This window comes from Nerophis lumbriciformis, linkage group LG34 (genome assembly GCF_033978685.3).
Source record: "Nerophis lumbriciformis linkage group LG34, RoL_Nlum_v2.1, whole genome shotgun sequence".
In the NCBI taxonomy this organism is placed as follows: Eukaryota; Metazoa; Chordata; class Actinopteri; order Syngnathiformes; family Syngnathidae; genus Nerophis; species Nerophis lumbriciformis.
The window spans coordinates 20,277,372-20,290,401 of record NC_084581.2 but is presented as its reverse complement, the minus strand read 5'-3'; the positions used below and the strand labels follow the sequence as shown (position 1 = coordinate 20,290,401).

Sequence of the window (13,030 nt, the reverse complement as noted above, 5' to 3'; positions counted from 1 at the left end):
GCAGCTTCCTCGTCTTGTGCTCACACACACTTTGGAGCGTGCGTCATGTGAACATGTGGGCGTGACGTGCCGCTGCGTAGGAAGTACAGTTGCCGCTTCAAATTGATGCAATCCCTCGGAATTCAGTCGCGTTCATTCATGCGCTTCCTGTCATGAGGAGAGCTTCCGTCAGTCAGGAGGTTGCATGCTGCAAAAAAGTTGGTCATATGACTCCATTGCTGACGACCCGCTGTAGCTTCCGTGGATCAACTGTGAATGACTTGAGACGGGGCTGCTGGGAAAAGATCATTAGGATTCATTAGCGCGTCAACACACAGAATGACAGCTGCTGGCCGCAGTGTGAAGGACAAAAAAAAGTGTTTTCACTTTGTGTCAGCGGACCTCAGGCTCAGTTCCCAGCTGTTGTCCAAATATAGCACTTCATTTAAAGATGGAAGCATGTGAGATTTGACAGATGATAAACTTGAGAGGCTTACAAGTAACCTGGCAGGTGGAGAACACTGGATTGGTACCTATGTGAACCACTACACTAGTGTTGTCCGAATACCAATATTTTGGTACCGGTAGGGGTACCAAAATATATTCCAGTACTTTTCTAAATATAGGGGACCACAAAAAATTTCATTATTGGCTTTATTTTAACAAAAAATCTTAAGGTACATTAGACATATGTTTCTGATTGCAAGTTTGTCCTTAAATACAAACCCCGTTTCCATATGAGTTGGGAAATTGTGTTAGATGTAAATTAAACAGAATACAATGATTTGCAAATAATTTTCAACCCATATTCAGTTGAATATGCTACGAAGACAACATATTTGATGTTCAAACTCATAAACTTTATGTTTTTTTTGCAAATAATAATTAACTTAGAATTTCATGGCTGCCACACGTGCCTAAGTAGTTGGGAAAGGGCATGTTCACCACTGTGTTACATGGCCTTTCCTTTTAACAACACTCAGTAAACGTTTGGGAACTGAGGAGACACATTTTTTAAGCTTCTCAGGTGGAATTCTTTCCCATTCTTGCTTGATGTACAGCTTAAGTTGTTCAACAGTCCGGGGGTCTCCGTTGTGGTATTTTAGGCTTCATAATGCGCCACACATTTTCAATGGGAGACAGGTCTGGACTACAGGCAGGCCAGTCTAGTACCCGCACTCTTTTACTATGAAGCCACGTTGATGTAACACTTGGCTTGGCATTGTCTTGCTGAAAAAAGCAGGGGCGTCCATGGTAACATTGCTTGGATGGCAACATATGTTGCTCCAAAACCTGTATGTACCTTTCAGCATTAATGGTGCCTTCACAGATGTGTAAGTTACCCATGCCTTGGGCACTAATACACCCCCATACCATCACAGATGCTGGCTTTTCCACATTGCGCTTAGAACAGTCCGGATGGTTCTTTTCCTCTTTGGTCCGGAGGACACAACGTCCACAGTTTCCAAAAACAATTTGAAATGTGGACTCGTCAGACCACAGAACACTTTTCCACTTTGTATCAGTCCATCTTAGATGAGCTCAGGCCCAGCGAAGCCGACGGCGTTTCTGGGTGTTGTTGATAAACGGTTTTCGCCTTGCATAGGAGAGTTTTAACTTGCACTTACAGATGTAGCGACCAACTGTTGTTACTGACAGTGGGTTTCTGAAGTGTTCCTGAGCCCATGTGGTGATATCCTTTACACGCTGATGTCGCTTGATGATGCAGTACAGCCTGAGGGATCGAAGGTCACGGGCTTAGCTGCTTACGTGCAGTGATTTCTCCAGATTCTCTGAACCCTTTGATGATATTACGGACCGTAGATAGTGCAATCCCTAAATTCCTTGCAATAGCTGGTTGAGAAATGTTTTTCTTAAACTGTTCAACAATTTGCTCACGCATTTGTTGACAAAGTGGTGACCCGAGGGGTGAGTTTGCTAAGTATAAAAATGAGCAGAAATATTTGACTGAAAGAAACTGCTGTTCTAAATGTGTCCACTAGATGTCACAATAGCAATTATTTGTATCTTTGGGAGCAGTGAGTAGCAGCGGTGGCAGTACAACAGTCGAGGAAAATGAGCAAATTACATAAATAACATCCTGAATTTAGATTTTGATATATTTTTTTTATTTTGATAGATTGAAAATTAACACCATGAACATTATCACATAATTTATTCAGAAAATATAAATAATGACAAATAAAGGTAGAATATTAACCGCAACATGTAAGTGTAACAAAATTATGATTTGTACATTTTCAGAATGTGCTTGTTCTATTTTTAAACAAAGAAAACAATCTGAAGTTTTCTTTATTTTTAAGTGCCGTGATTTTACCCACTTGGGAGTAGATTTTTTTCCATGTGGCCCCCGATCTAAAATGAGTTTGACACCCCGATTTAGACAAAATTTGCGAGTCTGTCTGTATGAAGCTATATATTTTTGAAAGTAAATTATTGCATTATGTTCTAATGTGTAAAAATCAAATCGCAATTTGATAGAAAAAATATTGTTTTATTGCACAGCCCTAACTACAGTACATGTTAACATAAACATATTTTTCATAGATATGATCCCTTTGGTTCTCAAATGTTATGTCTACAAAGTCGATTGAGCATGTATGTCGACGCCGACATACAGTAAGCACGTTCAGCTGTAATTTTCATTGAAATAGTTGTTAATAGGCTTTACTGTGTTCTTCCCGCAGGACAACATCAATGTGGATGAAGCGGCACGATTCCTCGTGGAGAGCATCTTGGCAAACGGCAAGGGTTTGCCCTACGAGGAGAGCAACGGAGACCGCATCAAACTAGACCAGGAGACCGCGGCGGCTGAGAGCAAACCAGGCTGCTGCTAACACTCACTCCTTTAACCGTGAAGACGACACACAGGTCCACAGCCCTTTAAGCGCGAGCCACGGTGGAAATATGGCAAACGCTAACTGTACAGAAGGACCCATGCTTGTTTAATTTTTTTTTTTATCCTAGCCTTTCCTACAGCAGAATATATGCTTTTCAAAAATACTGCAATAGCCTCTATCATACAGCTGAACCGTTCTGTTTAATCCACCTTTAACACAAAACCTTAAATACTTGAAATTGCCTTGTCAGCCCCTGGACTTTACCTGGCAACAAGGTTTAGGGCTCAGCACTGTGCCTTTTTATCCAGAAAACACCACTTGCTGCCTTTTATTTGTGTTGACGTAGAATGTATTGATTACACATTTCACTTTTAGGTGTTTTTGCAATTAATGCCTCTTAAAAAATAAAGTGCACTCATGTCTTTCTTTGATTTTGCTACTGTCTAACATGAGACCACAGTTAAGTATTAACAATATGTTTTTATGTGTCATGGTACTGCAAGTCCTCCAATAGTGGCCTCTTTATGCTGCTCTCTGCAGTTACCGGTAAGTCAATAGCGATGATTTTTTTTTTAATGCATCAGACCTCATGGATCATTTAGGTCTTAGAATAAGGAAACATAAAGTATTCTGTCGTGTTTTTTTCTTAGGTTTACATGCAAAAAATATGGTAAGAGAGAGATGCTGTCTTGATTAAATGTATTTATCTTCCTCACTGTGCTTTGGTCTGTTTGGATGTTTGACTGATGAATTAGCTTCACAGTTTGGTGACATTTAATACAAAATAATAGTGACGGACGAATTTAGCATGTTAGAATGTAGCAAATATATATGTACAGTACAGGCCAAAAGTTTGGCCACACCTTCTCATTCAATGTGTTTTCTTTATTTTCACGACTATTTACATTGTAGATTGTCACTGAAGGCATCAAAACTATGAATTAACACATGTGGAGTTATGTACTTGACAAAAAAAAGGTGAAATGACTGAAAACATGTTTTATATTCCTCAAAATAGCCACCCTTTGCTCTGATTACTGCTTTGCACACTCTTGGCATTCTCTTGATGAGCTTCAAGAGGTAGTCACCTGAAATGGTTTTCCCTTCACAGGTGTGCTTGAAGCTCATCGAGAGAATGCCAATAGTGTGCAAAGCAGTAATCAGAGCAAAGGGTGGCTATTGTGAAGGAACTAGAATATAGACTTAGACTTTCTTTTATTGTCATTCAAATTTGAATTTTACAGTACAGATAAACATGTTTTCAGTTATTTCACCTTTTTTTGTTAAGTACATAACTCCACATGTGTTCATTCATAGTTTTGATGCCTTCAGTGACAATCTACAATGTAAATAGTCATGAAAATAAAGAAAACGCATTGAATGAGAAGGTGTGTCCAAACTTTTGTGAAGTGAAAGCCATTTCAGGTGACTACCTCTTGAAGCTCATCGAGAGAATGCCAAGAGTGTGCAAAGCAGTAATCAGAGCAAATGGTGGCTATTTTGAAGAAACTAGAGTATGAAACATGTTTTCAGTTATTTCACCTTTTTTTTGATAAGTACATAACTCCACATGTGTTCATTCATAGTTTTGATGCCTTCAGTGACAATCTACAATGTAAATAGTCATGAAAATAAAGAAAACGCATTGAATGAGGAGGTGTGTCCAAACTTTTGGCCTGTACTGTATATATATATATATATATATATATATATATATATATATATATATATATATCTCAGAATGAGAATCAGAAATACTTTATTAATCCCCAAGGGGAAATTAAAATTTTCAGCACAATCCCATTCAAGATAAGACAAACATTACAGGGAGACAGAACAGGATCGCTGACAGGTCTGCCACTTTCTGGCACCCCTTACAAAAAAGGTGAGATATGGTAAACAATGAGGGGGCGGGGGGGTCTAAGCCTGGGCCCCTGGACTGAGGCCAAGGGAAAAAACAACTCATAGCCATAGCACACATCCCTCTTACATGTGTGTAAGAGGGAAACATCAAATATATATATGAATTCAGGGAAAAATCCCCCGAAGAGCAGAGAAACCTGCGAAACAGGCTTGTTGGGATGAAATAGCCTCTGTGTTTTTTCCTCACCTAATGTATATTCCGCTGTACTCCGGTATTGAGCACTGTATAATGGATAAACCACAGAAACCTTGAATATATATGTATATATAATAATAATAATAATTGATTAGATTTTATATAGTGCTTTTCTATTATTAGATACTCAAAGCGCTCACAGAGAAGTGAGAACTAGGGATGTCCGATAATGGCTTTTTGCCGATATCCGATATTCCGATATTGTCCAACTCTTTAATTACCGATACCGATATCAACCGATATATGCAGTCGTGGAATTAACACAGTATTATGCCTAATTTGGACAACCAGGTATGGTGAAGATAAGGTACTTTTTTTTTTTAATTCATAAAATAAGATAAATTAATTAATTAAAAAAAAATTCTTGAATATAAAATAAAACAATATAAAAACAGTTACATAGAAACTAGTAATTAATGAAAGTTAGTAAAATTAACTGTTAAAGGTTAGTACTACTAGTGGACCAGCAGCACGCACAATCATGTGTGCTTACGGACTGTATCCCTTGCAGGCTGTATTGATATATATTGATATATAATGTAGGAACCAGAATATTAATAACAGAAAGAAACAGCCCTTTTGTGTGAATGAGGGGAGGGAGGTTTTTTGGGTTGGTGCACTAATTGTAAGTGTATCTTGTTTTTTTTATGTTGATTTAATTAAAAAACAAACAAAATTAAAGCTGCAAGCAGCGTTGGTCGGGCCCGCGTATTTGGCAGGTGCTAGTCCTAAGTGTCCCAATACTTTTGTCTACTTTTAGTCTGAAGTGTCCCAAGACTTTTGTCTAGTGTACCTACCTTGTCTGCATTGTGTGGGCATGTTGGTTATTCCTGCTTTAGAGCAGCCATCTTAAAAAAACAGCATTGCAGCAGCATCAGCGCAGCGGGTCTTTGAAGGCTCATAAAATCAAAACCGGAGCAGTTATAAAAAAACTGTTCTGTGAATGTATGCACAAGGGTGTAATCTCTCTCCTGTGTTAGTTTGAAGGCGAAACGACAAACGCGCTCAGAGGAGATAGTTTTTGAAGGAAGGTGACCGGTTTTTACAAAATAATTGTTTTGAAGGGGGAATAGCAAACTTCCTGTTGATTTTTGCTGGGGGTTGTCAATTTATGAAATGTAGGTCTAAGTGAGACCTACATAGAGGTTTTTGTTTCATGTCTCTCCGACCTTCCCAGTGGGAGTTACAGGCAGTTTTGTAATTTTTTTCTTCCGAGGAGCAGTTTTTTATCAGTTTTATTCAAAAATTGCTGTAGAGCACAATTCTTAGATTTGGGGTTAGGTTTTTTCATTAGATCACAGTTTTAGCCAGTCCTGATGTGTGTGTTCAGTTTGGTGAGTTTTGAAGCATGTTAAAGGGGTCAAATTACAGCTCAAAGAGGCAAAAGTGACTGTTTTTAGTACTTTTTTGTATTGAAGGGGGAATTGGCAACTTCCTGTTGATTTTAGCCCGAAGACATACAATTATGAGAACTAGGTCTAAGTCAGACCTACACAGAGGTTTTTGTTTCATGTCTCTCCGACCTTCCTAGTGGGAGTTACAGGCAGTCTGGTTTTTTTTTTCCTAGGGGGCGCTAGAGCGCAATTTTGATTTTTGGGGTTCGGTTTTTTTATCAAAAGACAATTTTCGCAGGTCCCGATGAGTGTGTCAAATATGGTGAGTTTTGAAGCATGTTGAGTGGGTCAAATTAGTGTTTAAAGAGGCGGCGGAATAATAATAATAAAGAATAATAAAACACTAGAATAACAATAGGTCCTTATGTCCCATTGCATAAGGACTCCCTGTGGGAGTCCTTTTGCAATGGGCCATGGCGGGCCCTAAAAAACAAAACGATACCGATAATAAAAACCGATACCGATCATTTCCGATATTACATTTTAACACATCTCTAGTGAGAACCCATCATTCATTCACACCTTATATATATATATATATATATATATATATATATATATATATATATATATATATATATATATATATATATATATATATATATGTATATATACATTTATATAATTGATTTTGTTTTGTAATTTATTACACAAACTACCATGCTTCATAGCAACCAGTGACGCCGGGTCAAAACTCCGCCCCCGTTGTCAAGGCAACACAGCAAACAGCAACTCGAGACAGGTAAAAAGAAAGCCGCTGGACGCCGACGCATCTGTTGTCGTCTAACTTGTCGAATAACGCCTTAGTTTTCAGTAGACGGGTTTATATTGAACACACTATGTCAGCGGCATATTTAAAAATAACGAGGTAACTTCCAGCAAGTTGTCTTTTTTTTTTTTTTTTTCAAGCAGCACAGCATGTGTGAGTTTGTCTTCCGGGCTAATCAGTACCGACCACTCAGCCGTTACATTTGCTAGCGTAATACAGGTGATTACAATTTAGCGACATAATAATCAATAGTTGGTAATATAAGCTAATAAAGCACAATGAGATCATCTGATTGGATACATTAATTTGTACAGTAAATTGTAAATGAATGCTTTTATTACTCACTCAGTTCTGTTTGTTTTGACAGCTAGCGCACGATAAAGTAGTACATTAGGAAGGAAGAGGGACACAATGTCGAAAGGAAAGCTGAAGAAAAAGGGCGACACTTCCAGCAAAATATCTGAAGAGCAGACGGAGTGAGTTTGGCTTGGTAATGTAGAGTTAGCACTAGCACTCACATTAGCTAGATCAGGGGTGCTCACACTTTTTCTGCAGGCGAGCTACTTTTCAATTGATCAAGTCGTGGGGATCTACCTCATTCATATATATCATTTATATTTACTTATTTATGAAACATATGTTTTTGTTAACAAGTTAAAGGTGTTTAATGATAATACAAGCATGTTTAACACATATAGTTAATATTGTTAATAAATTAAAGGTGTTTAATGAAAATACAAGTTTGTTTAATACATATAGTTAATATTGTTAACAAGTTAAAGGTGTTTAAAGATAATGCAAACATGTTTAACACATATAGTTAATATTGTTAACAAGTTAAAGATGTTTAGTGATAATGCAAGCATGTTTAACACATATAGTTAATATTGTTAATAAATTAAAGGTGTTTAAAGATAATACAAGCATGTTTAACACATATAGTTAATATTGTTAACAAGTTAAAGGTGTTTAAAGATAATACAAGCATGTTTAACACTTATAGTTAATATTGGTAATAAGTTAAAGGTGTTTAAAGATAAAACAAGCATGTTTAACACATATAGTTAATATTGTTAATAAGTTAAAAGTGTTTAAAGATAATACAAGCATGTTTAACACATATAGATTCCTTTCTTTCATGAAGACAAGAATATAAGTTGGTGTATTACCTGATTCTGATGACTTGCATTGATAGGAATCAGACAGTGGTGCTAATAAGGTCCGCATTTTCGAATGGAGGAGAAAAAAAGTCCTCCTTTCTGTCCAATACCACATGAAAGTGGTTGGTTTTTGGCATTTTATTTATCCAGCTTCCGTACTCCTTTGTATACATTTTACAAGAAATACATTGTCGGCAAACTCCGTAGCTTGCTAGCTTGTGCACGCCAGCTTTCGGAGACTCTTATTTTGGTAGCGCAGGCAGGAGGAAGTAGCGCTTTTATTGTGCAACTGTGCAGTCGGTCTTTGGAGTTGACGACAGGTACGGCGCCAGAGTCTGTTGAAATAAAGTGTTTCTCGCCTTCCAGTCGGTAATTTTAATGAGCTGGCAGCAGCCAGCGTCATCTCAGAAGACCCTCGGGTGCCGTGAATGTCAATCAAGTGACGAAAGTGACGTCATAGTGAAGATTTATGATCGCTCATTTTTAGGACTATTTTTTTAATGGCTGGCTGGTGATCGACTGACACACCCTCCGAGATCGACCGGTAGCTCGCGATCGACGTAATGAGCACCCCTGAGCTAGATGCTCTACACTAGAACACACTGACAACACAGCTCAGGGGGATTATACTAAAGGGGAAAGAAGGGACAAGCGGTAGAAATGGATGGAAATAAACTAAATGGATAAACAATACAGATGCATTCAATAAATTAGAATATCCTTGAAAGTGTTTTTTATTTCGGTGGTTTAGTTCTAAAAGTGAAACTCAATTCTATACAGTACCAGTACAATGGAATAGTTCCAGACCCTAAATTAGGCATCTTGTGAAATTTAAAAAAAAAGTTGAAAAGTTTGGGGAGGAGATCTTGCCCCAAGTGGAGGAGTTCAAGTACCTCGGAGTCTTGTTCACGAGTGAGGGAAGAGTGGATCGTGAGATCGACAGGCGGATCGGTGCGGCGTCTTCAGTAATGCGGACGCTGTATCGATCCGTTGTGGTGAAGAAGGAGCTGAGCCGGAAGGCAAAGCTCTCAATTTACCGGTCGATCTACGTTCCCATCCTCACCTATGGTCATGAGCTTTGGGTTATGACCGAAAGGACAAGATCACGGGTACAAGCGGCCGAAATGAGTTTCCTCCGCCGGGTGGCGGGGCTCTCCCTTAGAGATAGGGTGAGAAGCTCTGTCATCCGGGGGGAGCTCAAAGTAAAGCCGCTGCTCCTCCGCATCGAGAGGAGCCAGATGAGGTGGTTCGGGCATCTGGTCAGGATGCCACCCGAGCGCCTCCCTAAGGAGGTGTTTAGGGCATGTCCGACCGGTAGGAGGCCACGAGGAAGACCCAGGACACGTTGGGAAGACTATGTCTCCCGGCTGGCCTGGGAACGCCTCGGGATCCCCCGGGAGGAGCTGGACGAAGTGGCTGGGGAGAGGGAAGTCTGGGCTTCCCTGCTTAGGCTGCTGCCCCCGCGACCCGACCTCGGATAAGCGGAAGAAGATGGATGGATGGATGGAGTTGAAAAGTTAATTATTGTGTAAATCAGGGGTGTCAAACTCATTTTAGATGGGGGGCCACATGGAGAAAAATCTACTCCCAAGTGGGCCGGACTGGTAAAATCACAGCACGATAACTTAAAAATAAAGACAACTTCAGATTGTTTTCTTTGTTTAAAAATAGAACAAGCACATTCTCAAATTGTACAAATCATAATGTTGTTGTTGTTTTTTTTACTTACATGTTGCGGTTAATAGTATTCTATCTTTATTTGTCGTTATTTATATTTTCAGAATAAATGATGTGATAATGTTCATCAGTCAACTCACTGGTGTCAATTTTCAATCTATCAAGATAAAAATGTATATAAAAATCAAATTACAGGATGCTATTTATGTACTTTGATCATTTTCCTCCTCTGATGTACTACCACCGCTGCTGCTCACTGCTCCCCTCACCTCCCAGGAGGTGATCAAGGGGGATGGGTCAAATGCAGAGAATACATTTGCCACACCTAGTGTGTGTGTGGGACAATCATTGGTACTTTAACTTAACACCGTGTGGTTTATTATTTGGACATATGTAGCATCATCTACAAAGATAAAAATAATTGCTATTGTAACATCCAGTGGACACATTTAGAACAGCTATTTCTTTCATTCAAAAATTTCAGGTTAATTTTTATACTTAGCAAATTCATCCCGCGGGCCGGATAAAACCTGTTCGCGGGCCTGATCCGGCCCGAGGGCTGTACGTTTGACACCCCTGGTGTAAATAAAATACTCTAAAGTACTGGTGTGAAACTCAAGGCCCGGGGGCCACATCTGGCCCCAAACATCATATTATGTGGCCTGCGAAAGCCTGGAAATAATGTTTGTCAATAAGGCATTTTACCTTTCTTGATAAATATATTTAAAATGTTCAGTTCAGTTCAGTCCAGCTTCAGTTTATTTGGAACATGCATACGATACAATGTAATTCATCACATATTTCCAGTTGTTTCATTACAGCACGTCCGGAAATTATTATTTTACTACCCCTTTTCATACCATAGCAATTGTAATCTATTTCCTTGTTCTCTGTAACATGACAGTGAACAAATAAATAATATACCATAGTAAGTAAACAAAAACTAAAAAAAGTGAACACTTGCAGTTTGAACAGTCTCTCAAACTGAATCATATTGGTGCTTTGTTTGATTTTTTTGGTTAATCCATTTTATAATTTAATTCCACATACTGATATGCCAAAGGTTTTAAGTGTTGTACGCGCATACAAATATTTTAAATTAGATTTTCCTTTGTGATAGAAAAATAAAGTAATGCATGCAAAATACAGTTCGGAATTTTGATACAATTTTCCAAGCTTTTCTAGCCACTGAAAACCCTTTTCAAATATAAATTCTACACTTGCCGAACTAAAATTTCTGCTTGTCATTTTGACTTCTGATTCCAGATTTCCATCAGTTTATTGGTCAACAATGGTAATAACTAAATGAAGGGGCAATTGTGTAATAATCCATACTTCCAGGATTTTGCTGGCTTTTTTGTGATTGCTGAGCCATAAAATGCCTAATTTCACTGCAGCATTTTCAAAAGGTTGTGGCACAATCATCCATAGGGAGATATTTTGATTGGCTAGATTGCCAAAAATGTTGATGGTTGGCCAAAATGTGCGGGGTAATTGCAGAGATTGGGCATAGTTGGGCGAGGCTGTGCATTATTTGCATAATTTGGTTGATTTTGGTGCAATGAAGGCCAGCCAAGTTGGCTGGGCCATGTGTACGTTGTTAAACCAGCTTACTTCCTGCCGCGATGTGGCCCACGCTGAGAATGAGTTTGACACCCCTGCTCTACGTAAAGTAACTTTTGCACGATTTTCTCAATAATTAAAATGCACCTGTATATTGAGGAAACGTCTCCAAGACGCAAAATATGCATGATCTTTCCACACATTTCCCTGAGCTGTTTTCAGTAGCAAATGTGTCTCTCACCTAACTGACTTATTAATACAACATATATCCTTCAAAAGTACCCTTGCTTTCCAGCAAGCTCTTTTATGACAGTATATCTTCTCAAGGGAAAATACAATAGAAAAAAAACTTGGATGTACACTGCTATCTCCGTTATCGTATGATTGGGTTTTTGCTGAAAATGTTGGTCAAAGTTTGCCCCATTTTTTATAGACCGTCTTTGTTATCGTACCAATCGGCCAAACATGGCGTATAGACTTAGACTTAGACAAACTTTAATGATCCACAAGGGAAATTGTTCCACACAGTAGCTCAGTTACAAAACATGGAAAGGATAATGCACACAAGAGCACAAAAAGAGGGCGAAAACAAAATGTATAAAGTAGACTAAAAATGTACCATAGTAGCAATATAAAATATAACATATATGCAATATTTACATATTATATATACAGTATGTAATATATATTATATTATTATATAATATATACAATATATAACAAATCCCAATTAGCATGTACAATATTACAGTACCGTATATGTAATAGCTGCAGCATAAAATAAAGAGTAGATCCAGCAGAAAATATACATTATAAACAAAGAGAACATAGAAGCGGTCAGGTAATGGACAAATATGATCTATTGCCGTATGGCGAGTGATTATAAAGCTGGATGGAGTGCGGAATGAAGGAGTTCTTGAATCTTGAATCTTGAATAACACTAGTTTACCTTCGTGTCATTCCACGGAATTGAGTGCCCTAACTAAAATTCATGTTTTACTGAGTATGACAACACAATGAACCACCATCGGGCCAAACAAAGTTGTGTGTGCCAGCACTTTGGTGAAGAAGGTGAGGAATACTATTGAATCCAAAGAATAATTTAAAGCAAAGTAAGAAGGTGGCGTCTGCTAGATATTCTCTATACAATGTATTTTGTGTTAAAATGTGTGAGTGTCCTGAAGGAATTAATTGGATTTACATTATTTTGTCATTGGAAAAAGTGTTTCAGTTTTTGTTGGAGATAGGTACGACTGTATAAGTTTGCAATACACTGACATTTACGCAACAGTAGCTCTGTATGGTATACCAGTACTAGTATAGTATCGCGGTACTAATGAATCAAAAATGGTAATATACTCTGAGAACTTAAATTATGACCAATGTATGATCCTGTAACGACTTGGTATCGGATTGATACCTACATTTGGGGTATCATCCAAAACTAATGTAAAGTATCCAAACAACAGAATAATAAGTGATTATTACATTTTAACGAAAGTGTAGAT

The 13,030-nt window shown here is 38.2% G+C and overlaps 2 protein-coding genes across 8 annotated transcripts in view; both read left to right on the top strand.

Annotated features, from left to right (window-relative positions):
* rab32a (RAB32a, member RAS oncogene family) overlaps positions 1 to 3,555 on the top strand; it is a 50,928-nt gene extending 47,373 nt beyond the window's left edge. Inside the window, exon 3 of the mRNA XM_061929830.2 lies at positions 2,688 to 3,555. Coding sequence (XP_061785814.2) covers positions 2,688 to 2,837 — 150 coding nt within the window. The 3' untranslated portion in view covers positions 2,838 to 3,555. The remainder of the gene's footprint in view (positions 1 to 2,687) is intronic.
* Positions 3,556 to 7,034: 3,479 nt separating this feature from the next.
* Positions 7,035 to 13,030, top strand: part of adgb (androglobin) — a 116,096-nt gene continuing 110,100 nt past the window's right edge. For 3 of the 7 annotated variants that reach the window (XM_061929807.2, XM_061929806.2, XM_061929800.2), the window contains exon 1: positions 7,369 to 7,598. Coding sequence is in view for 6 of the 7 variants with exons in the window: in XM_061929806.2 (XP_061785790.1) it covers positions 7,534 to 7,598 (65 nt within the window). In the remaining variant the exon portion in view is untranslated. The other 4 variants (XM_061929804.2, XM_061929803.2, XM_061929802.2 and 1 more) reach the window with 4 other exon arrangements.